This window comes from Melozone crissalis, unplaced genomic scaffold (assembly GCF_028551555.1).
Source record: "Melozone crissalis strain CALT ecotype California unplaced genomic scaffold, PUWL_Pcris_2 ptg000019l_1, whole genome shotgun sequence".
Lineage (NCBI taxonomy): Eukaryota > Metazoa > Chordata > Aves > Passeriformes > Passerellidae > Melozone > Melozone crissalis.
In genome coordinates, this window is record NW_026535797.1 from 15,072,609 (window position 1) to 15,100,592 (window position 27,984).

General features: G+C 37.3%; 1 protein-coding gene across 2 annotated transcripts in view; it reads left to right on the top strand.

Moving 5' to 3' along the window:
* Positions 1 to 27,984, top strand: part of ADGRA1 (adhesion G protein-coupled receptor A1) — a 253,397-nt gene that overhangs the window by 196,622 nt on the left and 28,791 nt on the right. The window contains exons 1-6 of one of the 2 annotated variants that reach the window (XM_054277072.1): positions 6,816 to 6,828; positions 7,083 to 7,290; positions 8,215 to 8,423; positions 16,819 to 16,946; positions 17,818 to 17,941; positions 24,259 to 24,404. In XM_054277072.1, coding sequence (XP_054133047.1) covers positions 8,421 to 8,423; positions 16,819 to 16,946; positions 17,818 to 17,941; positions 24,259 to 24,404 — 401 coding nt within the window. In that variant the 5' untranslated portion in view covers positions 6,816 to 6,828; positions 7,083 to 7,290; positions 8,215 to 8,420. Of the gene's footprint in view, positions 1 to 6,815; positions 6,829 to 7,082; positions 7,291 to 8,214; positions 8,424 to 16,818; positions 16,947 to 17,817; positions 17,942 to 24,258; positions 24,405 to 27,984 lie in introns of those variants that run through there. The other variant, XM_054277071.1, reaches the window with a different exon arrangement.

The window sequence follows — 27,984 nt, forward strand, 5'->3', positions numbered from 1 at the left end:
TATCTTTTGCTTTCCAAAGTGCTTGTTTCACCAGCTTATAATAGACAATCTCATTATAAATATGTAGAACATGATTTAGAACATTGTCTTAGATGACATTCCTCTTTGTTTCAAGGTCATCAAACAAAAATTGGAAGTGTTTAAGCTGATTTTCACACTAACTTTGGATATATTCACTCCAGCCTGTCTTCTCCTTTCAAAGTAAATAATTGTATTATCAATTGTAGCCTGTTCCTTATTCACCTGAAACTAATTGCTGCTAGTTGTTAATGTCTCAAAAAAAAAATCAGGTGAATTGTATTGCCTTGTCTGGAAAAATACTTAGTGAGGAGAATTATCATTTGGGTCTGGCATTATTGACCTTTGGTAAACCTACTCTGTCTCCCTTCGTGGTCTTTTTCTTTAATTCCTTTTTTTTTTTTTTTCACTTTTTCCTTCACAATAGCTCATTAACAGGTTAGCTGTTGCTTGTAGGTTTGCACATATTTTCGTTTTCTTAGAAAGTTTGCAAGATGTTCAAATATGAAATATAAAATCCTCATTTGGAGACTTTTGATTTTTACCTTTATTGAAAAAGGGCTACTGGCAATCAGATTTCCAGATTATTTTACATTATCAGCTTTGCTAAAATTTTAGTGCTGTTTGCTGTATCCATTTTTATTGAAACAGATTTTCGATTTTCCAGAAAACTTTTTATTATTAATTAGGGAGAACTTTCAAATTAAGATTTTTTTAATATATTTTGATGCAATTTGCATGTATTTACAATTTATGCCACATTTTCATTGTGCATCAAACCATCTTTTATGCCTGGCTAGAACAAAGATATCTTGGACTCGGTACTTAGTTTTCCAGAAATTGAGATGGATGCACACTGCAGAATTACTGCATAATGACTTTACCACATAATAAGCCCAACATGCTTAACAATTTCGTCTCAGTAGCCAGGTAATTTCATGTTGCATTTTTGTAAGTACTGCTTCATTTCATCCTGGGAATCTATATAAACTTTGCTTTTTACCTGCTAGTCATCCCGGAGCCTTTCCAGACTTGTGTTCAAACAGCGCTGCAGAAAGCACAGTTAAACCATGACAAATTAGTAGCAAGATTATGTAGGTAAATTAGCATGGCTGGAGAACTTCTACTTTCCTTGTTTGGTATCAACCCATTAAAAAATAAAAAAACCCGAAATCCTGTTTGTTTTAGCACCTGGCAAGTTGATTATCTTGTATAAGCATTTTCAAACTGGCATTGTTTTCATTATTTTTACAAACCCCTTATTTGGTATTTTCCCACCGGGTCTAAATTTTGGGGGCTTTTTGTTGATTCTTTTCATGCCAGAAAAAGAGATCAGAACTCATGCACAGACTACCTAAAGCCTCACAGAACTGGGCCAAATGCCTGTGCTTATCTCATATATTTTGTGCTGAAATAATTCCAAAGGAGTGTTGGTTAAACACCTACCAGGAGAGACAGGTGGAAAACACAATTGTGCCTCTTTCTATTTGTTAACAACTAAATCTTTAACATAAACCACAAACTGAAATCTTCCATTGCTTCTAAGGATCTGCTGTCTTATTTGAGGGACTAAATACAATCTATTATATATGTATAAATAATTTATTTGCTTGATTTTATTATGATGACCACAGTGTTAACTCAGTACATATTTAATAATACAGCTATTACCTATAGAGCTTAGCTTCTACTTTTTTTACTGTAACTTTATATAGCTTGTGCCTATTTTGGCAGCACCCTTATATGTTTAATAATTTAATATATGGTGTCTTGCATCTGAATCTCTACACTACTTTATCTGAGTCTTTGAAATCTGGAAACAGTGAAGCTGCTTTTCCAGTTCTCCTCCAGGTTTTAGGTGACTTCATTCGTTTTTTTGGTTTTTTTTCTTCAGACTTCCTCTGACCTGTTGTTAAGGTGCTGGTTTTTAAGTTAAGGAAATTGCTGACTAGAAAAATGTACCCTATGACTGCTCTGAGGACTAAGAATTGGATGGTTTCCTGTGAAATATATTTTATCTTAAACATAAATGCTGTGCCTGAACTCAAAAGTCAATCTAGTACCAAGGCATGCACAAGGAAGAGTTGTGAAAATAGTTTGATTTTTGTCATTCCACAGTGGTTACCAAGTAGGTTTCTTGATAATGATTGATAATGAGTATGGTCTCTCAGCATTATGCTAAATTTTAGGCAAGTTGAGCACTGTAATGGGAAAGCAAAGTTTCAAGAGTAAATGGGAGCAGGTCTCTTAAAGGAATTAAGAAAGTAGAAGGGCCAACATATCACAACGTCACCTAAGGCAACAGGCTGTCTTTCGTAAACACTTAAAAACTCCTTGTAAATGCTAGCATTCATTATAGGAAATGGAGTGCCACCAGAATAAAACTGCCTAGGGAAAAACTTCACTTTAAATCTCTAATTTTTCCCTTAAAACATTTTTAATAAGGGCCACACATACATGAGTTGCAAGAGTCCGTAGCTCCCAATATCCTGAGGACCATTTCTGCTTTAGAATGAGATTTTTAAGAATACAGTTGGATTTATTGGTTCTGTTTTGGTGCCTCAGATATTTTGAAAAATTACACACACACACACAAAAATCGGTCTAAAATGGAAACAAACCCCAAAACTTCAAAAGTACTTATAAAACTGTACTGTCCAAATTAGCTTCAGAGTGTTTAAAGCAGCCTTTCATTTTGCTTTTTGGAAAGTTGACCAGGTTCCAAGAAGTCCTAGGACCCACGAGTCCTAGGAAGCCTCCCAGAAAATCCTTAGAGCTGGTTTAGAGCTGATAAGCCCTCTTTCCCTGGCTGCAGGTCACACAGCAGATTTTCAGATATCTGGGCAGATGACATGGAAGACACTTCAGAGGGTTTGAAAATTGCATCATTTCTATGATATTTGTGTGCAAATGGGTGGATGTCTATGAATAGTTTTCATTTTAAAGACAAGCATTTTCTGCAAGAAAAATGCTCCTTAGAAGAATCTACACTGTATGTTCAGGATTCCCTTTTTCTAATCAATGCCAGTACAATCCAGTTAATAGGACTGAAACTGAAATGGAGTCATGATGGGATTATTGACATTCTGTTTTGAAAACACTCACAGAATGTCTAAATCCTGACTGGTGAAATGCTGACACAAACTGTAAGCTTTTCCAGGAAAATTTGAGGCGCCAGTGCTGTCACTGCAAGGCTGTGGCTCCTATGGTGGGTCTGCATTGCTCTTTCTCTCTTCTCAGAGGTGCAGGTAGCTTCTTGCCACTAGCATGCTCAGATACTTCAGTTCCCATGTGATGTGGTGATATGGTGTCCAAATAAAAAAAATTAGTTGAAATTATTTATGTGAATTTTGAAGCATCTGAAGTACAATAATTCCCTCAAAACTTGATGTTGCTGTCATTGGTTTTAGTAATACGTGTTCCTGTATTGTATTTAATCTCTGAACTCTGGAGTATCTTACAGTACAAAACAAATGCCATCACTTTAATCTCACCTAAGTGAGAGGAAAACTGAGGCAGGAGTGGGGAACTGACTTATGCTTTACTTCACATAAGATTAGCAGAATATAAAACTGAACCTTTAGCTGGGTTCCCTCCATCCTCTACTACAATAATAGGAACTACCTCAGTGCTCACATCCTCCCTCTCATGTGAATAATAAGTAATACTGTTGAAAATTCTCACACATCTTAGATGAAAAGAATGTATTTGTTCATATTTTTAAACAGCACCATGAATGTGTGGACCTTTTCACTATGTGCATCTTTCATTAATATCCTACTACAGGATCTTGTTGGGAGGCTTGCTGTCTTGCTGTAGCAGACAGTTGGGTGTTTAATTTTGAGGAATTGCTAAGCAAATATTTGATGTGCAGCATGTAGTTTGACTTTATGTGTACATTTGTCCTTTGCCTTTTACTCCACCAGACTGCCTGCATGCAAAAAAACCCTGAAGTAACAGGTAGTATAAGTGGGCAGTGTTCACAATAAAACTGGACTCCAGGTAGTGACTGTAGGCAATTTAGTGAAGTTTATTAAATAGTTTGTGCTATGGGTATTCATATTCATTTTGAGCAGACAACAAGGGAAAAATGCTGTCCTGAAGTCTGATCAGGAAAACATTTTCTGTAAATGTGTCTTTTTGTCAAGTAAATAATTTGATGTTGCTGCATGTTTGAGATTTGCTCGGTCAGCCCGAGCAGTGCAACCAGTCCACACTAATTCCACTGAGGGCTGAGTGCAGCCTTTCCTCCCTGCCTTCAGCCTTGGCCCTGTGATGTGGAGCTGCATCCGTGGGTAAGGCTGGGGCACCGTGGGCACGTTCCTCCCTCCCTGCTGGGTGCTGCAGGGTCTCTGTGGGCAGGGAAGGGCTGGGGCAGCTGGCCCTGCCCAGCCCTGCTTGGGCACTGGTGGGGAAAGAAGGGACGGGCTGGGGCAGCTGGTCCTGCCCAGCCCTGCTTGGGCACTGAAGGGAAGGGAAGGGCTGGGGCAGCTGGTCCTGTCCAGCCCTGCTTGGGCACTGAAGGGAAGGGAAGGGCTGGGGCAGCTGGCCCTGCCCAGCCCTGCTTGGGCACTGGAGGGAAGGGAAGGGAAGGGGCAGCTGGCCCTGCCCAGCCCTGCTTGGGCACTGGTGGGGAAAGAAGGGACGGGCTGGGGCAGCTGGTCCTGTCCAGCCCTGCTTGGGCACTGAAGGGAAGGGAAGGGAAGGGGCAGCTGGTCCTGCCCAGCCCTGCTTGGGCACTGGAGGGAAGGGAAGGGAAGGGAAGGGGCAGCTGGTCCTGCCCAGCCCTGCTTGGGCACTGGAGGGAAGGGAAGGGAAGGGGCAGCTGGTCCTGCCCAGCCCTGCTTGGGCACTGGAGGGAAGGGAAGGGAAGGGAAGGGCTGGGGCAGCTGGTCCTGTCCAGCCCTGCTTGGGCACTGAAGGGAAGGGAAGGGCTGGGGCAGCTGGCCCTGCCCAGCCCAGGCAGCCCAGCCACCTGCCCCAGCTCCCTGTGCTTCAGGTGGGAGCAGCTCCCACTCCGCACCTCCCTGGTCCCACAGGCAAGCTCTGTCTACACCATTACTTTTTCCTATTAGTATCAGTAAGTCCCAATGGAGAAGCAATTAAAGAACCACAATAAATTAGATGATTTGCCCTCTTAGCAAAAGTGCTATAAACCTGTTGTTTTCTCTGGTTTGTGTAGGGCTGCTTTTGTCAAGTCATAGCACACTGTTGCTTAACCCAGTGCCTTTAGCTGTCGGTTTCATTATCATAAGCTTATTCATATGCTTCTATCTTTCTCTTTTTGTGTATAATGAGTAATTAGTGCAATTTAATATGTCGTCATTGTTGCTTTTTCCAGCACAGAATAATAATAAAAATCCAGCATAAATATAAACTTAATTGCACCATAACCTCTTTGCACATCTGTACGTCCCCACATAAGCCCTCAACAGTGATCTGGTTTGATAAATGACACTTTTTTAAGACTCAGTACATACTTTTTCATAGCAATTTTAAGGACAAAATTGAATCATCAGAGGTTCAGCATATGCAGATACTTGGGATATCACAGAGTAAAACGTGTCTATTTCAGAAGCATGAAATAAAGCCAATTATAACAGCTTTAGTGAATTAGACAGTGGAAACAATCTCAGGATGAGTGCTTGATGTTTAGCTCAGTTAATACCAATTAAAGCCTTCATAATAATTTAAAATTCTAATGTAGAAATGTTCTGTTGCTATTTGCTCTTTTTTTCTCAGTACTTTTAATGAGCAGCATTGCCTAGATTGAATTTTTATTTTTACTATTTTTAAAAGGACATTTTTGCAGTTGTACTGTTAAAATCTCAAAACCTTCCTAAAATATATATGGCAAAAGGAAAATGGTGTACAGAAGCCTTTATCTCTTTATTTAAGCATTCAAATGACATCACAGACTACTCATGCCTTCCTTCCATATTTATTCTGTGGTCACTAGATGCTTCTCATACTCATTTTAGTTTGCTGATCTCTGTTACACCTTTTATCTCTCACATGTGTATTTTTCCCAGCACAAGGACGTATATTAAATGTCATGTTTCTTTATAGTGTTGTGAAGATCATTGTTTTACTTCTGAAATAGGTAGTGCACATGTGCTATGAGCAAACAGTGGTAATCTATGTAAATTATGTGCACAGAGCCCTACTCTACCCTTGGGGGAAATGCAAATTAGAACATTTTGTAGTTTGTTTGTTTTTAAATACATACACTTTTCACATCAAGGCTCAGGACAGACTCCCTGTTTATTTTCCCATTGCTCATCATTTGTTATTCCTTGTAAATATCTCAGTCTTTAATGATTAGTTTGCTACTTTGGCAGGAAAAAAATACTTGATGAGTGAAGTCCTCAAAATACAATGTTTGGTATATTTTATAGCTCTGCTGTAAGGGATTTATCTGCTTGTAAAAGGGTATGTAACACACAACTCAAAGCCATTATAGTGATCTGACAGTCTTCATGCATTTTCTCCCCGTGTTGTTTTGTTTTCTTCTTTTACATTAATGTTTGTAATGTTTTTAATCCTGCATGACTAAAACATAGTTAACTGATTTTCCTTATATGAAGCAAGAAAAACATATTCCTAAACTGTGTTGTTTACTGCACTTGCAGTTCTCTGCAGATGTAATTTGTTTTAATAATAAAATTATTTTTATACCCTTTAAGTACCCTTTCGGAGAAATGTTTTAATGTAAGTTGTCTGATTCTATTTTAAGTGAAGGAGAAAACCTGGTAGAGGTTGTCTCTTTAAATCAGATCTGCAGTGTTGATGGACCCTCTAGCAGGCACGGTAAGAACCATTCTCACCTCTGCAGCAGGGAGCTTGACCATATAGACTCTCACATTCAATCAAAACGTTTTCCCTTTTAATATGCACTGTACCAATCCTATTCCCATGGTTACAGCCCGTGCTTCTTTGGTTGCTTCCAGACTGTTGGAAAAGGAAGGCAGCATACATTTCTTGTACAGGAGTTTAAAACATCATGAAAGCAACCCTGTTGTGATTTGCATTTTAAATGTTTCTCTTTTTTTCTCATTGTACAGAATGCTGTAGCAGTAGCTTCAGTTCATTTGCCACAGTCTGTCTTCTCTCAGTCTTCAGCCTGGCAATCTGTTGATAACTCCACTTGCAAGCTACAGTTTATTGTCTTTCGGAATGGAAAACTCTTTCCTAGCACAGGAAACTCATCAAATCTCGCAGATGACGGGAAACGTAGGACGGTTGCCACACCAGCTGTTTTTGCTAAAATAGGTGAGAAGCTGTTATGCATTATTTTCTTTCATCTAAAAGCTACGGTATACTTGATTGTGCAGAGAATAGAGGGGTAGAGTATGCAATGTGCTGGGAGGCTGGATACAGTCTCTGCCTTTAGTACAATGTTTGCAATTGTTCCTGTCTGCACGGTTTTGTTCAGATTGTCCTGCAAATAAAGAAATGCCCTTGCGCTACGATTAGAATGCAAATTCTGGGCTGCTGTTTGTTGGCTGTGTTGTTACAGATGCTTGCTCCTTAAAGCTATCGGAAGGATCCTTGTTTTACTCTTTGCAGTTGCAATGTTAATGTCCTAGGCACTGGTAAAAATAAGGCTTTTGGAGTGGGAGTAGTGCCCTGTTGCATGTATCAATACTCAGCAGTATACTTTCTGATGCGATGGATGTAAAAAAGGTGTTGTTAAAGACTTTTATCTAAACGGCATACATTGTATGTGCTAGTGAATCAGTATTTTGGTTAATTACTCACCCATGCAATTTTACTAATTTTGCCCGACACTGAATAGTGCTCTCATTTCTATTAACGTTTTAAAATCTTTGAATGTTACTTTCAAAGTGCAGAATTGTCTCAGCTAATAATCATCCATGAAACTGAGCCGTTTCTGCAGTTACATGGGCAATAGTGTAATACTGGTCATAAATGAAGAATCTGAAACAATGAAAAAGGTCTCCTTTGTGACGAGTTATTAGATCATTGTGACACAATATGTGTTTGAAATGCTCAGATTTATTTATACCATTGCAAACTTCTCCGATGTGAGCACTACCTTTGATTTTGACCATTAAGATTTTATGTCCCCTGGCTTTTTCCCCCCTAGTTTAGTGCATCTGGTCTCTTTACAGAGCATTCATCACTAAAGGGTTTTCCACGCCGTCTCTCTGATTCAGTTTTTTCCTTTTGCAGATGGGTGCAGTTTCGGAAACCTCACTAGCCCTCTTACTATAGGATTGAGGCACTTTGCACGGGGTATAGACCCCATTGCAGCCTTCTGGGATTTTGACCTTCTAGATGGACATGGAGGCTGGTGGGGAGAAGGGTGCCACATAATTAGTTCTGCAGGCAATATTACCAACATTCAGTGTACACACTTCAGTAACTTTGCAGTGCTAATGGTAAGTATATGACTTAGCAAATATAACTATATTTCTCTCTCTCTCTCTCTTGCCATTCATTTATGTTTTATTTACATGCATCTGTTTCATTCTGATTTGTCAGTAGCTGACCTGGGTTTTTATAATGTTTAGTATCAAACAATCTAAAAGAAAGTTAGTTACTTAACTGCTAGCAAGTGAATGAACCTGGTGGTCAGTTTTAATATCCTGAGACAGGCCTAATCAGAAATGGCATTAACTTCAGTCTTATAAATGAAAGTTCCATCAAGGAATGATTAGTACATAATGGTTATAAATTATATGACAGGGTTTAAAAATGTATACTCCTGTGTGCTTTTACATCAGCACATCTCAGAGGCTGGTCTGCTTTTGTTCCTGCCCTGCACTGTGTTGATCATACTAATTAGTTGCAGGCATACCGCAATGTTGAATCATTTAATAAATGGAGAGGAATAACATCTTCTGCTCTTTTAAGTGTGGACAGAGCTGTCCTTGTTGATTCTGTGGGAGTTTTGGTTTGTGCACCGATGCTGATAGCCTACTTATGAAATTGCTGCTTCTGAAGGAAAATATTCCTGTGCAGTGCTAACACATCAGCTGCTTTGCTCTGTTCTCAGTCACACTTACAGTTCCCATTGCAGTTATTTAACTAACCTGCTTAACAGAAAGTTACCTTCATGAAAGCAAAAATATAATGCATACAATACTGAACTCTTATTATTCAGGGACTAGAGGAAAGCGAACAAGAAACTGAAATGTTTCTAAGCTTTAGAAAATCTTTGCACCCTTAAAAATATTTATTATAAAACAGTTGTAAAAAGAGTAGATGTGTGTACTATTAATACTAGATTGCTCTTGAATGCTGATGCGTGATTGCACTGTAGATGCTGCTTGTGTACATTACAGAAATGTTTATAGTTGAGTAAATAATGTATTGTGTGTATGTGTAAGGGACAGCAAACACAGGCGACAGGAATTGCGAGGACGTGTGCAGAGAATACCAATCTGCTGCTGTCAGATGGAGCCCAGATGGCAGCCAATCATAGCACAAAGCTCTGCTGCCCACGAGTTAAATGCAGATATTATCGTCCACTTTGTAAGAACTGATTTCCCTGAGACTTCGTTGAACATTTTTTTACCCACTATAGAATTGCTCAGAATGTAAGGGCTGTTCCTCAGATTTGATGACAGCAAATATACCTAATTTTCTACAGCTCCTGTGAGTTCCCTTTTCCCCCAGCCTCTTGTTTCCCAGAATGTGAATCATAATTTTGCTTTGAGGGTGTTTTTCTAAATTAATTAAAGAAAGCACCTGTTGACTTTGCAGGTGCCACACCCAAAATGGCTTCCTCCTTCTTCAACTGCTTGAGTTCAGCACGTTGCTCTTAAACTTTGAGCAGTTACTAAATGTTAACTAACAGTTTGCAATCAACCAATTCCATCATTTCTTTTTGTTTGAAAAGTTGAATACTGATACAAGGGCTGCAGGAAATTTTTGGGTTGAAATGCCCATTTATCTCTTATAAGATGTAGGAGATGGGTTTTTCTACAACTGTAAAGGCAACTGAGGCACTTTTTACTGGAGCTTTTGTATCTGGTATGTAATTCTGCTTTAGGCATTGTGTTTGTTTGTTTATGAGCATTTGACTGTGCTTTATTTCATGTGTGCATCTTCCAATTTTATCTGTGCAAGACAAGAAAGTAGAATCTTAGAATCACCCTTGCTTTGCAATTTCTATGGTAGCAAACAATGGGATATGTTTCCTAGCTCATGTTTCACAGTAACTTTTAAGGAAAAAGATGACAAGTAATTTTAAAATCTCCATATATAAATATGCACACACACAAATCCACTTTCCAGTCATTGTCTTTCTAAATAGATAATAGAAAATTTTTGTAGCTTCATTATGTCCAAACATTTTCATTCAACTATTATTTCTTAATTACTGTTTTGTGGCATAAAGTCAAGGATTATTTTATTTGATAGAAATTATGCTTTTCTGGGCAGTTCAATTCTCATACCAGAAATGAAAATACTTAATTGTTCTGCATTGTTATTAATTTATAAAATGAATAGTTTAATGTGTTTATGTGTACCTTATTAATTTATATCTATATGCCTAAAGTATTCTTAAATACTAACAAACCATCAGCAAATTCAAGATACCTGGCATATGGTGTGTAACTAATGAAATTAGCTACAATATCATGATACATGTCATTAATCTGTAATTCTCTAATCTGTTAAACAACAAAAATTCATAATTGATTATTATGGTTGGGGGTAATTGCAGAAAACTGAAGTAATATCTGTAAACTAAAAAGCAGCACTAAAGCTTTGCATTGCCATCAGAATTGTGTATATCCTGCTGTAGATTAAGCTGAAACAGAAGCCTCAGTCAATCCAACTGTCCATTTTATGGTTAGCACAGCACATATTCTGGTTTGGCACCTTTTTAAATAGTAAGAAAAAGTTTCCTAAGGTGGTTCCATAGAAGTTGCTTATGCCTATGTAACATAAAAGGGTTAAGATAAAGGTTTTCTAGAGTCCTTTTTTTAGAAAGGCAGCAATCAAGGATTTATCAACAACGATTGATAATTAATAAGCATGAGCATACTTCAAGTGAGAGGAGTCATGTAGAGCCCTTTGATTTCTCTCTGTGACAGTTGTTCAAGTGATGTCAGTGAGAGAGAAAGTTTAGTTTGGAGATTGGGTTGGGAAGGAGGTACATGCTCCTTCCCTCACATGGCCTCACACTTTCACTTTGCTCTGGGTTGGGCTGGCAAAAGTGAAATAATAGAGTCAGACACAACAGAGCATTATCTATTTCTGATCAGGTTTTGAGTCGTATGTCCTAGAGGTGAGAGTAAAATACTGTGATCTAACTCCCACATTATATTCCTGCTTTTTACTTCATGTTCTGTATGCTCATACTAGTCCTCTATTTTTTCCTTTCTTCTGTTACCTATAGGAGGAAGAGAGTTTGTTATGCTCTAGTTTCTTTTGGAGGTGTCCAAAGCCTCTAGGGTCCTGAACTCTGCAATATGATTTTCTATTTTAGAGTAAAATCATAAATTTATAGACTCTGAAGCTTTGTCATAGCTAATGATATGTATTTGCTTCTTAAACTGAATATTTATGTTGTTGTGTGAACAAAGTTGTACATCAGTATTTTAATTTTTCAGGACAATGTGTGTGTATGTTATGACCAATCCAGAGACCTCTGTATCTGAGGAATAACTCTTCAGGAGATGACAAAAATATCCAATAGCAACAATGAATTTCAAAATTTGCTAAATACATTTTGGCACACATTGTCCTTTGTTCTTCCTTTCATTTTTCTTAGAACGCAATAGAAATTCAATAGTGATGGATATTACTGTAATTGTATACAGCATTTCCTTTCCCCCTTAGACTGCTTTGTCAATAGTAATTTCCTCAAATCTGCCAAATAAACACAAATAAAATTATTAAATCTAAGTATGACACTTCCCAATTAACATAAAACGGATTAATAAATATTCTTAGCACTTCTAATTGTAATCCTAAAAGTTAAATCAACATAAGGTTAAATCAACATAAAATTATAAGCAGCTCCTTTCCTATTCTGTCACAATTTGTCATATTGTTCCAACCAGCATAGATGTGGATTTTGTTGGGTGTTTGGGTTTGCTTTATGTGCATAAGGAGTAATTATTTGTAGAAGTAGCATACATTCAGTGGATGCTTCTATGAAATAATTAGGGCTGGGGAGGCTGAACTTTCAAGTATGCTTGAAAAAGCATACTTTTTCAAATATGCTCAAAAAACCAGAGCATATTTGAAACTGTTCTGGAAGCAAACCTTGGAAAATGGTGTGAATGGGAAACTGAGAAGAGGCAGGATACTAGGAATGGATCACTGTAAGAGTTAGGGCACTTTTCTCTTGTTGTTTTGCAAGCATCCCCCCAATCTTAGTAGTCTTTCCAATCTGGTATGAAAAAAGCTACTTTTTCAACCTTTTCATTGTTACTGGGGACAATTGCAGAATTTTTTAAGCCTGTTCAGTTCAGTTCTGAACACGGAATTCTAAACTTCCATCTTTCAGGTGTTCTGCAAATTAAGCAGCCTGTCTAAGCCTTTTGAGAAATTAATTCATGAGTCGGGGAAGTATTACAGAGATGTCATTTGGAAGGTTGGCATAATTACAGTATTTGACTTTTCCCCATAGAGAACACAGGGTTTTCTCATAGCAGGCTGTGGAAACATTGTTCTGTACTTTGAAAAATCAGACTGCCTATAACAAGAGGCTTAAGAATGAACATTTCAAGTCTCTTTTAATGTTTAAACACAAATTTAAACACATATAGCATAGACCTTAGCAGAGTTTATGCACCAAAGATTGTGAAAGTGATCCAGAAAGTTTACTTGCTATATGTAAAATTAACATTTGTTGTAGTGGGAGCTGCAGAATTCCCTGGAATTAGATTAGCTGCACATGTATAGATGTTTCCCAGTGTGAAGAGCCTGCAAGGAGAGGCACATGCTCCTCACTTCAGTCCTCAGCTGGCATGCACTGCTCTCTGCTCATGCAATGCTCATGCTCATCAGAGAATGCTGAGCCCATATGGACAGTATTGAGTCCAGCCCCCAGAAAAGGCTGCTTTTTTAAGAATATTCCTGACTGACATTCTTTTGCACAAAGCCTTGGAATTAGAGTACTCTTAAGAGCAAGATGTGCTTTTTATTTCATTTTCCTTCCATGTACTTTTTATTAAATTGCATTTAATAATATGTATTATTTGCTCCTGTAAAAAGCATAAACTGGTTTGGTACTGGGCTCAAAATTCCAGGCTTGTGTCCTCCAAAAGGCAGTGATTTTATCACAAATTAGATCTCTGACTCAAGCTCTTTCTGTTTTTCCTTTCTGTTGGCTTAACGTATCTTGCATTCATCATGGTGCAACTTCAGCCAGCAGGTAAATGGATTCAGATTGTAAAACTCAGTAAAATATGCCAACTCTTGGAAGATAGATGGAAATTAAGGGGCTGGAATCCAGGCCTTGGGACATTTTATTGTCTTGGTGGCTTCTACTGGGCTCCTTTCAATTCAGCAACATCATTCTTGTACTGAAGTGCCCAAAACTAGACACAGTAGTTGAGATTTGGCTCACAAGTGGTGAATAGAAGGGAATAATTATTTCCCTCCTCTGCTGTGTGCAGTCTTGGTAATGTGGCCCAGTATGGGATTCATCTCATGTGCCCCAGTATGGGATTCATCTCATGTGCCCCAAGTTCTCAGCACTGTCTTGGTTTGTTTCACACCATCTTAAAAGGGTGAATCAATTGCAGTTTCTCATTGGACAGCAGCTAATGGGCCTTGTACTTGTAGACACCAGTTTGTAATGGTCAAAATCTCATAAGTATTCATTTTCCTGGGATAATTATTGTGACTTTTCAATGTCATAATGATTTGAATCCCCTCTAGGAAATAAAATCAAACCTAACTTTTAAAAATGTAACACACTTTTAAAAATGTAACACATACAATTTTGCTGCTTTGCATACAGCATTTAAAAAAATGCTTCTTTTCTGCACGTTGTCTTCCCCAGAAGATTACTCAAGGGAAGTTGATGGATCAATAAGGTTTAATTATCATCAGAGAACAGACAAGATACATCTCTTATATATCTATAATGAAATCAGTTTTCAATATACAAAACTTCTAAAAAGGATATTCTACTTTGGCATTAATGATTTTCATACTCAAAATTTTACGATTTATTTACTGCAGAAGATTAGATAAGAGATAAAACTCGTGCTTAAAAATGGAATTAGCTCTAAGATGCTGATTATTCTTCATTCTTCTGCAGGCAAAATGGCTGTATTCCTGTAGGACACATGGCATTTGCTTTTATACTGATGATCAAACACAGGGAGATGTTGAACCTTGCATTTATACTATTAAAAACTAGTTCTTGAGTACACAGTGATGGTACTCAAGTAAAATTGCTTTCATTTTTTTCAAATGTGTAGCTACAGCTTTCAAATGTGTAACTTCACTCTGCTTCCTTTTTCACAACTTTAACTTTTCACAGTGATATCCAACTTACTTATTTCTTTAAATAACTGTGCTGTTACTACTGTATAGTTACAGTAACACATTTCTGAATGCAGAGAAGTTGTGTGCCTAAATTTATGGCAAAGTGTACTATAGTATATGAAAATGTAATTACATCAGTAAGAGCTAGAAGTAATGTTCTATCATTTTTAGCAGAGTATTTCTGTTTAAATTGTCCAGTTGTTTGCATTACTAGTCAAAGTATGAGCTACAATTGTATTGAACATTCCTGTTAAATACTCATTCATCTAACTCAAGAGACTTTATAAAAGAATTAATGGGGAGACAATGCAAATAAAAACATGGGAGGAAAAGATGATCAGGGTGAAAAAGGATGTTTGAGTGGACATTCAGAGACAGTTCTGAACCAACAGACTTTTAAGGAATTATTTGAAAGTTATGAAGTCATGATATCCTGAGTGTTTATTCATGCACACTGGAAGAAAACAAGAATGAGAAGGCCTTAAGAGCCTGGGTCTGTCATGTTAAAAAAACTAGCACATCAAAAGACAGAGTTCTTTTCCTCTTCTTTTCCATTTGTGATTGAGGGAAGAGCAGCAAGAACTGACGCCTCTAGATGAGACAGCATAAGCTGAGTTCCTCCACGAGAAGTGACTCCACCTCTCACCCTGGGTGTTGGTGAACTGGGCAGGGCAGAGAGGAAACTTGTGCGAAGGACAGGAGTGACCGAGCAGGTTTAACTGAGGTTTAACATGCAGGCTGAGGAAGAACCTGAAGAGAAATGGGGTGTGATAACATGTAGTTGGCATTTTGTTCGTAAGTTATTTTTTCATTTTGATGGTCCTTTTTACATATGTTTTGAGCTGCTCTGTTTAGAACTGACATTCATACGCATCTGGAGAAACTGGTAGAATCAATCTTAGAAACTTCAAAGCTAATAATGAAGGAAAATAATAGCTACCAGGGCATCAGTTACTTGAGAGGATCATTTTAGAAGGTAAACTAAATTCTCACCATTTAGTAATTGCATATACTCATGAACATTATCTGCTTGTACGTGGACAAAATCATATTCATAAATAATGGTGCTAGAAATCAGCTCTCTGCATGCAAATGCAATTAAACAGAGGTATTAGCATTACAGTCCCAGTTTCCTTAGGGGAGATTTCAAAAATAATGTATTGAATCTTCTTCTGCAAAATAATGTATTGAATCTTCTTCTAAGGGAACCTAAAACTGACAAATAAGAAAAAAATATTTTAAATGTTTGCCAATATTTTAAAAGTTAGAGTTTGCTGGATTGTCATATTTGGTACTATTTCAGATTTTAGCTTTGTCTGCTGGGATGTATATTCATTTTTATGTGCAGAGTTGGTGCCTCTGCACATGGGAAGTGGCATGTAGATGACACGTGTTTGCACTCAGGTGATAGGTTTTGTGTATAAATTTTAGTATCTGTGTGCAGAAATGCAGTGCCACAAGCAAATGTGGCTTAATGCATTACAGGGAATGTAATGTTTGCTGTAATTCAAATGGTCCAAATTTAATTCAGACAGTCTGAAGACACTCTGTTTTATGTAATGGGCTCCTTTTGCTTTCCACCCATCACACCTCCAGATTTAGCTCTCCCAAATGTGTAATTTAGAATGGGAATTTGATAAGGTTAATTTTACAAAGATATGGATAGATTTTCATTGTTTTTCATGAAGAATTTTGTCACTAGGTACTAACTTTCAAAAGGAACACATGGATCTTTACTCTGCTGTTAATATAGCTGTCCATGTTACTTTTGAATTACTATAGGGAGTAGAGTACTTCCAACTAAGTGTGAAGGTCACTGGGTTACAGGAGTTGTATCAACTGGTAATTATATTTGAGTGAGTTGATAATTTGAGTGTATTCTCATGGTTCTTTTTTACTTTGAGTGGTTCTTCTGCAGCCATATATATGCCATTTGGAGACCTTTATGGTGATTTGAAATTTTGTTCTTAATATCTTAGTAAAATACGCTCATAAAGTTCATGTTATCAGGAGGACCAGATACTGCTAATGCTGGGAAAATGTAATATTCTGTGTATTTTTTCAGACCTTTTTTTTAATTAGGATATGTCTGCTTGTACAAAAAGGTTAATTTCTGTCTAGCAAACTGTATGCAGATGAGGAAGGAGCAGTCTGTTATTGCAAATTCATGAACTGCATCTACATTAAAAGTTCATCTTCTTTTTTTTATTCCTGCCCTTGAAAGGTAACAGCTAGAAATGACAGGACATATTGGAATGAAGTCCCAGTTTCACACATGCCTAACAATGTTAAATCATTTTGCTCTTTCCACAGGATTTTAAGACAGTGCTGTCTTTCCCCCAGTACCCAGGGGAGTTTCTGCACCCTGTGGTTTATGCATGTACTGCAGTGATGTTGTTGTGCCTGTTTGCTTCCATTATCACCTACATTGTCCATCACAGGTAAGAATTCCATTTTAAGCACATATTAATTGGTCAGCACAACACTTGAATTTGAATTACTGTTGGATAATAACATCAGCAGTGTGATTTACACCAGAGAAATCAAAGTTTATGTCAACCTCTCTTAAGCTGTTTCTGAGCTTTCCTCACATATATGTTTACATTTTCTGTACACTTTTCCTAAGATTTGTAAGTCAACAAACTCAACATGAACACTATTAAGGTGCTTTCTGGCAAATTCCAGTCGAGCAGCCCTTTGGTCAGCTACACTTGCCATAAGGACTTTTGAGATCAAGTTTGGTTGAAAGACTGGTAGCTGTCACTGGATAAAAGGAACTTTCTTTGTCTTTCAAATTTTGGGTTTAGAAAACTTGTGTTTTCTTTTATATGAAAAATTTATATAAATGCCATTTTAACTGCATACTTCTGGTTAAAGACCATTTGCAATTTAAACGAGTAGGAATGTATTGTGCTGTAGAAGCTGCTAAATATTAATTATGTGAAGTTAATGCAATGTCTTCTGATATTCAGCTTCCATTTAGTCCTTTAAAGATGTCTTGTTAAAGCTCTGCATACGTGAAGCTATGCAATAACCTTTTGCTTTTAGTACTCCACTTTAAATGCTTGATTTGGTGGAGGAAACTAAATCAGTAGAATTTTATGATTTTTACTATTTATTTTGCCTTTTAATCATTTATTTCAATGCTATATAGGTCAGACTCTGTCCTGTGGGTAGATTGTTATATACGTATCCAAGAATCCGAGAATTTTATTCTATTAAATTAAGTGTTTTTCCCAAATAGTAATCTTTAAAATAAATATGTTGGGGTTTTTAATTTTAAAATGTGATTTATTTTTTTTTTTTCAACAGCACAATCCGAATAAGCAGAAAAGGATGGCACATGCTTCTCAACTTTTGTTTCCATACTGCTCTCACATTTGCTGTTTTTGCTGGTGGAATCAATCGCATTAAATATCCAATTATATGTCAAGCTGTAAGTATCTGTCTCAGTAATTCTTACTGATAGAATTGAAACTTGTAAATGAGTTCTTAACATAATATTTCGGATTGAATATGTGGGAGTTGCTGCTTCACTTTTGTAACACGTGCACTGTTTGCCTGGGGGTGGCCCTGGCTTCACTGGATGATCCCTAAGGAGACACAGCAGACCAGCATTCTTGTGATTTAAGAACCCTTGTTTGCCCTGCTGGACTGTTTCACATCTCTTGCCTCAGCATTTGGGGGCAAGAGTGTGATGAGATGCACAGACAGGGCTGGATTCAGCTGCTCTGAATGTAAAGGCTGAGTCTGTCCAATGTGTAAAGTGAGTCATTTCAGTCATCTTCTGTAATGTCTGATGAGAGCGTGTTGCAATTTGTTTGCCTTGAGCATTTCTTCCTCTCCGATTTTGTAGAAGTGCACCAGGGCTCATGAATGTTGTTGGTAATTTCCTGTAGTAAAGCACTTTGCTTAGCCAATGTTCTCCTGGGTTTTTTGCCTGTTACTAAATCCAGTTCTTGTGAATGCCTTGAATGGGTGTAAATAGCAAGTCAGGAGCCAACAGCAGAGTCACTGTAAAGCTTGCATAGTTAGTGCAAGAGTTATCACACTTACAGTGTTCAGTGAGGTGCTTTGGAAGCCTTTTGTGTATCCTTGTGCATGACCATCAGTAAACAGCATATGTGGCTCTGCAAGCACTGGGATGTTCTACCTGAGAAGTCTACCTAAGTGTGTTACATGATACTCATTTGAATAACAAAATTGTCCATTAGATGGAGAGAATTATCTCACAATATCTAGTGTATTGTGTCATAATTAATTTGTAAGTTCTAGCAAATTGAAATATCACTTACTATTGTCTTTGTGTGCAGTTTGCAAGTGATAGTAGCAGATTAGTTTGTAGGGCAGCCATGGCCATGTAATTACATGGCCACAAATGACCATCTGTTGTTTCAGGCGTTGTCTGATTATTTACTTTGCAGCTTGCATGGTAGCAATGTGGTATTAACAGCTATAATGAAAAATTGATTGAGATAAATGTGTTATTAATAGCCTTTTATAAGTAGTACATTAACTACAGGGGTATCTTAATAATGTGCATTATTAGTGGCATCTGTCTTTTGCTGTGGGATAGGGCCAGATCCTGAGCTGCTGAGAAATGTGCACACTTAGAGAAACTGAATTGAACCATCACTATATGTCTGCTAACCAGTTTCCTTAAGTTATTTATTTACCTGATTGTATCATCAGTAGTTACAGTATAGGAAAGATACAAGTGACAAAGACTGTCCTCTATTTCCTGGTGGAAATTGTCTGATGTAATTAGACAGAGCTAATGGAGGAAATGGTCCAAGCAATCTAAGACAAGTCCAATAGCTGCTAACAGAGGCTGAAAAACTGCTCACTTTGAGAACGTCATACCCAGCCACAGATCTTTTCTTGCTTTCTGACAGCAGGGTTTACAAAATTCTGAGTCCCAATGCCTCTGTCCTGTGATAACCCTGAGACAATTAGTCCGTGATTTAATATCCAACGTGCCAAAGCTCTGTTACTGGGGCTCAAAATATATTTGTGAAAATGTTACTGCTTCAAGCAGCCTTAAAATGTTAGTTATACCACAGGTGTAATACCATCAGTTGCCATTCCAGAGGTATCTTTCTTTCTGCTAAAATTCAAAGCACAACTTAAACCTGCAGCAATGCAGATTTCACTTTTTATTTCGTGAGTGCATAGAAAATATTCCAAGTGCAAGTATTTTTTGTCCTAATCACTGAAATGTTGCATGAAAGCCAGTCAATCACCCCCTTTCCTATTGTAATTATCCCTAAAACTTCCACCAAAAAAATCACTGCAGCATACTTATCAATGTGAAATAATAGGCTAACTCAACTTTTATCCTTCAAATTTAACCTAAAAGGGTGGTTCTAAATTGGCTTTATTTGGATCACCCTCTTTGTATAAATGTGCAGTTACAGGTTAGTTTCAAACATCAGGAATTAATGCTATGGAAATGGCCCCATTTTCTGTGATAGCTGGAAGAACCTTCAAATCCCCTTCAAGGTGATTCAGTTACACAAAAAAAGTCTTTTCAAAAATGGTCAAACATTTATTTTTATGTGGAATCTAAAAATCTAAAATTCCCTTTTAAACCTGCATATCTGTTTCAGAGAGGATTTTGTATAGACCTTTCACTTGCATATGTGCTCTACAGTCATTATGATTTACAAAATACTGATGTTAGAGTGCTGGTCTAGAAGAGTTGATTGCATCTCCTCACATTTCCCGAGTGAATGGATCTACAGACTCTATAGATTTCCCTTGAATCTCATTCTGGGTGTCACTGAATGTTGACTCTTGTAGAATCCAGACTCTTGAGTTCACTGGCAAAATCTTTAAAGCAAGGCAGAGGTTGTCTTAGGAGCAGCAGGGATAAATCAGAGGCGCATCACTGCCAGAAAGGTGCTTGAGCCAGCCAGTGAGCCCCTCCATCTCCCAGCCTCAGGTTGGTTTGCTTCAGAAGGCAGGAGGAAGCTCACTCCTTTCATGTGAAGAATGAGAGAGAAGGAGACACAACTGTTGCTGGATCACTCCCCGTGTGTGGGAGGCATCAATTCTGTACTCTCAAAGATTTCTGTTTGTGGCTTCTGCTTTAGAGGAGAGGATGATAGCCATGAGTTTAGGGATGCTAGGGGATGAAATAATCAGTTAAACATGTTGAAGCATGAAGAATGGACTGGGCACAAGATTCAGGAGGCAGAAAAGTTATAGAGAGAGACAGAATCTTATTTTTTATTCCATGATCACTCCAATCACATCTCCTGGAACCTCTATATGGTTTATAAAATAAAAGCTTCCATGTAAGTTTTGCAAGGCTCAGATCTCCTTCTCCCTGATGAATGTCCTATGTGAAGCTGCTTGTGAATTTGTTTCTGTAAGGCAGTAGATCTTCAGCAAGAAAGGCAAAGCTCATTCCATATTAGCCAGCAGCCTACAAGTTCAACTCAGAAAGTTGAACTTTTTGCTCTAAATTTTCGACCTGTGAAGGGAGCATGGGGTTTTGCTAATGCTAAATGTTTAAAGATCATGAAATATTCAGATCCATTGGTGTTACAGACTGCAGAGAAATTCCTGAGCCCCTTCATCTCACAGAAAAGAATAATTTTCGTTGCAGGATTAAAAGTTTAATCAGAATGTTCGTGCATATCTGTGTCCTTCTTTAAATAAAACTGAATTAAGAAGTACAATCTTATCTGAAATATGATTACAACTAGAAAAAAAGAAATTAAATTAAAAATTTGGGAAAAATAAAGAAAATTGTGTGCAACTTAAAGCTAATCAAGAGACCCTTTTGTGCCAAAATGCTTTGCATAAATGTGTATTCTGGTCATTACCATGGTAACTGCATCATATGGAACTTAACTTATCTCTAGGGTACTGAAATATATTGAAGGAGCACAAACAGACAGCATCTTCTTGCTGAAGAAAAGTATAATCTTCTATTCAAAAGGCTAGTGCTTATTCCCAAAGATAAGAGTTCTGAAAACACAGGACGAGTTAAAAATGACTCCAAGAAAACAAGAAAATTTTTACCATATAACTGTGGTTATTAAGGAGCTTTAGATACAGTGCTCTTATCAATGCTTATATTCTGGCAGGTTTTTTTGTACCATTTGGCTTGTCAGTGGAAAACCTTCTTAAAAATAGGGGTCATCACTTCAATATTTCCAATCACAATCCTTTATTCTCTGTGGAAAACTCAACCCTTTCCATACAATTTTACGTGAAATACAAAAGTTCTGGTAATAGTGAAAATAGTTTTAAGTTATTACTTTGGTATTTAATTTGTATATAGTTTTTGGCCTCTTAATCTTTACAGAGGTAGAAATCCAGTAACAGATACACACAGCTAAATTTGTACCCTGGAGTTATCATGCGTAACCTCAAGTTTGCATTTGCTCAGAGAGTCAAGAAAGAATTTACTGAGCAAAGCCACATTGGTCTTTCTGTTGAGCCTCATCCTTCCCTCCCGTGTCATGAGCTGCTATCTCGTGCATTTCTACTGGAGGGCCCAGGTGTCTTCCCAGCCTGAGAGTTAGCAAGGGGTGACCCCACTGGAGGGGACAAAAGAACTTGCAGCCACAGTCCCCAAGCACAACAGTGAGGGCGATGCATCTCTGTGACATAACTGATGTCAGTGGGGAGACAAGGGGAGGGAAGAGGCAGAGAGCAAAACCCTGCGCTTTGAAACACTGAACTTTGAATGGGAAGTGTGACAACCCTTTCTTTACTATTTATTAGTGAATATTAGCAAAAATTCTAGAATTTACTCTAACAGCTCAGTGCACCCTTTCAAATCCCACACTTCTGCTGTGTCATGTCAAATCTGTTAGTCATAAGGAGATCCTGTATCTTCAGGATAAATCCTTGTTTCCTTAGAGCAAGAAATGCAAATGGTTGGGGGTTTGGGTTTTTTTGTTGGTTTTTTTTTGTTTGTTTTTTTGGGTTTTTTTTTGTTTTGTTTGGGGCTTTTTTTGACAGAGAGATGCAGATCATCAAAGAGTTAGTACAGAGAATGATAACATTTTTGCCTCCTCCGTGTTTGTTCAATTTCTCCATATATCAGAGGTAACTCAGTTGCTGAAACATGAGCACACTGTGAAAAACAGCAATGTGATGCAGGTGTGGCATGGCCATGATGTTTTCAGTCATTTCAGTTGCCTGCTTGAAAGTTCAATAAAATTGGGGTTTTTGTACTATTTTTAGGTCTTACATTCATTTAAGTGGCTGATGCTTTCTATCCATATGGTCATATATGTTTTCAGAATTTCACATGTAGGTGCCTTTTGACCTGGAATTCATTTCAACTGTTCCTATTATTGCATGTACCTGTGTGAAAAACAGAATATATAGCAGCAGGGCTATGCTCAAATGAGAAAGATATTAGGAGCTAAATATCTAGATTTTTTCCAGTTTTTTCCTCATTATTTCTGCTTCCTTCTTCTTCCCCCTTTCTTGTCCTCCTGCCTCCACTCCCTGCTCATGGTCCTGTTCAGGGCATCCCTACAGAAACTCTGCAAGCTGCCTGTGAACCGAGTCCAGACAGCACCAGTCCCTGAACTGGCAGTGTCTGCCAGCCCATAATACACAATTGTCTCATTCTCTTATTTCTGCTTCTTTTACCTCAAGCAGTAGCAGTGATGAAGGCTTTGTCCTCCCTTGTCTAAAGTGACAAACAAGTCCCAGAGAAAATTACAAAGGGTTTTCTGTTGGTGATATTTGCTGCTAACTTCAAGTTTTGAGCTATAATACTAAACAGAAACAAAATGCATAGAAATTGTTTTTTCTTTACCCATCAGTTATTTTGTTTTAAGTGGAGCAAAAATGAACGCTGGTTCAAATAAATCATTATAATAGATTTGTGTTAGCTTTATTCAGCAATTCTCTGTATTCCTTAAACTTTTATGTTCTTTCCAATTATAGCAATATTTTACTTGTCACTGCAAAATGTCAGGTTATTGCTTCAAAGGTAACCTCATTTTATATAATCAGATGCAGACTTAGCTGATGTAATAAAGCACTGGAGATTGGATAAAATTCCAATTACTGCTTCCAGAGTAATGAATAACAATTACTAACATAACAAAGATGTTAGCATTTTAGAGGTGCTTGTACTTTGTTTTCCTTTCAATGATAAACACACCAGTTTCTTGGGGACAAACTAATAATAACATTATTAGAGTTTATAATTCTTTTTAAGGGGGAATGCCAAGAGTTGTCATTTTCTTTTTAAATTCTGTAGACAAATTTATAATTTTCTTAAAATATGTCTGAAAATAATCTGGAGTTATCAGTGCAATAGTACTGATGCCATTTCCAGAAGTCAACCTTGCCTCTGTATAGCAGAGAGGGAACTACAGCAGGCTATTCACAAAAAGTTAAAGGAAATAGCATAATAGCAAGCAAAAATGCTGGCCTCTCATTAGATTTTAAATTGCTTTCTCATGATAGGCTAAAGAGTGCAATACAAAATAAGAGTCACATCACTTTAAATCCAGGTGTAAAATGTTTTCATTTAACAGATTCTTAGAAAACAAATGTTTTTATGTCTCTAATTCCTAACATTGCTTCTGGTATTGCAGATAAGACTATCTATGGTGGATTAAATAACTGGTTTTAAGTGCAGATGTTAGTTGCATTTATAAATTCAATTAATTTTTTTTTTGTTTTTGCCCTTATGAAATAAGATTCTTGCAAAACTCTTGTTTTACTGATCCATTTACTGAGTTGTTGAATTGTCCACTCTTTTTTTAGGTTGGCATTGTACTGCATTATTCTACGCTCTCCACTATGCTATGGATTGGAGTAACTGCCAGGAATATTTATAAGCAAGTCACAAAAAAACCTCAGCCTTGCCAAAACAGTGACCAACCTTCTTATCCAAAGCAACCTCTACTCAGGTATGGAATATTAGTTACATTATTTTTTTAATTTCTTCCTAGAAAATGTCAATTATAAGCGAACTCTCATTCTTATTTCTGTATTTTTTACTTTTTATAGACTATAAATAGCATCCATAAAGAATTGAGCCACCTGGGTGTGTACAAAAATCTGAGTATTTATTGTGTGATGATAGTTAGCTCTACTCAGAAGATGGAAATATGTAGAACATGTATTGGCTAAGTTCAGATACCTTTATCTGAACAGGAAGAATTGAAATGTGTCCGTTGATTTATTATGGAGGAAAAAAATTCCCCCAAAACAAAAACTGGCTTGAATCTGAGGCTTATTTAATCACCAGAAACTGTGTTGGAACGACCCTTTACCTTTATCTCTTCTGCTCTACTTCTTGCCCACACTTGTATGGAGAGCCTCATAGCCTGATAGCAACCTTCCTCCCTGCCCATCAGAGATGTGATTCTGTCACAGGAGTGACTGGGAGTCTGCACTCCCCTCAGTGCCCATCAGAGCTGTGATTCTGTCTCAGGAGCCACTGGGAGTCTGCACTCCCCATCAGCTCACACGTGTCTGTCTCTGATGGCATTGCAGGTGTAAGGCAGTGGGAGTTCCTGCCAGATGCCTTTGAGATGCTGAAACTGCAAGCCAAAACAGTCACTCTGCACAAGAAAAAAAAAATATTAAACCCTAGCAAAACCTTACCACAAAACCAGGATTTCAAGCCAAAGGCATGAGAAGATTGATTCATCTATTTTAAGCTTAGCTATCAAAAATTACTTAGTAGCCAAAGTTATATATTGTCCCTGTACAGATTTTGGAGGGAGGCTGAAAAAGAACTTCTAGAGAACAATTCCTCCTGTCCATCTTGAATGTTTGTGTGAGGACAGGATGAATTGTCTTATGGAAGTGCCTCTCATTTCCCACACATCATGAACAAGTCTGAATGGTTAATTCAGCCTAAAGACCTCAGTTTTATAGTGAAAGTCAGAAAATACAAATTCTACTTTTCATATATTTTCTGGGAAAAATCCACAGTGTATTCTTTTAAACAGATGTAGATTATTTTATTTTAAACACAATTTTTTTAGCAGGTAGCATTTATAGATGACTGTGTGATGGTGTCACAACTTGTTAAAAGTTTGTAGGAAGATGAATTGAGTTTTTCTGTCTGATTCTGCAGTCAGATTTTTACTAACATGATTGTAGTTAGAAAACTTAGCTAGTTTTCTTCTTTTTAAAAAAATTTATTTCTAGAGATGAAAGTGATTAAAGTTAACATAAAAATGTGTATTGTGATGAGAAGGAGTGCCGTATGATCCTTAGCTTTGTTAGGTGTAAGCAAGAGGATAGTCTTTCCTTGAGAGTGCCTGACTTTGCTAATCCATGATTTACTACACCATTCTTCAGAGATGAGAATTTCACTCCTTCACTTACCAGCTCATGGCAAAATGAATAATTGCCAATTTTCAAATGCTCCAGTGTGACTATTAAGGTAGAAAATTGTTACAAGTTACATAGACCCAGCATAGCGTATGTTCTTCAAATTCAAATCTTGTTTGAGTTGGAAAACAATAGACAGTCAGGTTACAGGAAAGATGACTCTAATTAGAATCTTTGTTGTACCAGTCATGTTGAGGTTCCCAGAGAGTGAAAATAAATAGTAGCTATTTTAAGTTTAGCAATAGAAATGATAAACCACCTTCTAGCTGTAAGAGAACATGGGTATAATTGTTTAATAGCTAAGTAAAATTATTCCAAGCTATTTTTCTCCCACAGGGCACCATGTATCTTAGAGACACAGGCACTGAAATGTCTAATACAATTTCACAATGGTGAGCACTAGATTCAAAATAGTAAGGATCAGTTTCACTTCATGTAGAAAACAGGCATAGCATATGTGAAATTAAGAATCACTTTAAGCAAGAACATGCTAAACTCATAATTAGTAATTGTTTGTTCTTTCAGAATAATAATGATCATTTCTGGGGGCATTTTACCTTTCCTGATTTTAATGAAATTAAAGTCTGAATTATTCTTTGTCATAATATTTCCAGAAAATCCATTAAAGATGCTTACATTTCAAGGCAGTAATTTATAAGAAATGTTTTAACTAGTCAGTGTTCTTGTGTCTATAAGCCAATGCCAGCCTTTATACATATTGTCCCTCAGGTACTTAAGGGAAAACACCTGAGTTTGGGTGAGGAGGTGTTAATTTGTCTCCATTTGACATCAGTCGATAGCTAAATAGTATAAAGTTTATTTGAATGGAGATGGAGTTAGGCTTTTTTATATATCAGGACTGTCAGTGATAGGAAGCCAATGATACAGTCTATGAGACACTTTTAAACAAGAGGTGGTTTTTCAGTGATCCTTCTCTATAGACTTAGAGAAGTATACAATACAAATATGTGAATGTGTTTGGCCAGAACTGTGTGCTCAGCTGTTGTCCTTCAGCCTTCTTTGGTAAGGGTTGTGTTTGATAGAAGGTGTTTCCAGTTCTCATGGGCGTGGTTTTGTATTCCTTATATATGCACTTGCTGTAGGAGACACAGAGGTACCTTTTGTGAGTCAGTAAGTGGGATCTAATGCCAAAAATCAGTACATAAATCTATCATGTGGAATTTACCAAGAAATCATAAAAATTGCCTCACCACATTTGTTTCACCAAGCTTGGTCCATTGTAAAAAGTAGCTGAAATAGTAAAAATAAATAGAAGAGAATATCTGAAAGGGGACCTTACCTGTTAGTAGAAAAGGATGCAGGCTTGTAAGAGTTGCTGCAGTTTCTCTGCCTGCTGTTTGCATATTCATTTGCAGAAGCAAGACAAATGAGGTACCCTTGATCTTTTTCTCCTACTTTTCTTAGAGCTGTAGCAATAAGTACCCTATTATGGAAAGCTGTGGTTCTTTATAAGTTTTCTCTCTTCTAGATAGAGTGATCAAATTTGGAATGTTTTTGCAGTCTAATTTGACTTCATGGCAATATGATTTTAAATATTGCCTCTTTTTATATGTTAATCATGTATTATGAGATACATTATGTACACTGTACATCATACAGTATATATATTTTATTATATATATTATTCATGAAATATATATTATCTGTTAATTACAGAGTTAAAGCCCTGAGGGCCCATCACTTTGATGACTGGAACCAACTGTAACAATTCTGGCATTTTTCTCTAAATGTGCCTGGATGCTAATGAGGTGGATCAAATTAATGCATCATTGAGTTTTGTGTATTGAAATTCTGAACCTTAGCACTTCAACAGATAATGAAATTACTTCCTGTAAAATATACTCTGTGGTATTCTTAATAGAAATAAATAATTCTATCTGTTCATCCTCTGTGGACATTTGTTAAACTTGGCAGACTTTAGCTTCTGACTCATCTGAAGGCAGATTTTGCCAGCAAAGGCAAAGGGGCATGCAAGATTCAGCTATTACTGCAATGTACAGAACTTCTTATCAGCCCAAGCTGAGGCACAGGTAGTATTAGGTTTTGTGCCTGCTATGTGCATGCATTTTTCATGTGATGCTCTGTGCCCATACAGATTAGACAGAAGCACAGACCAGCAGA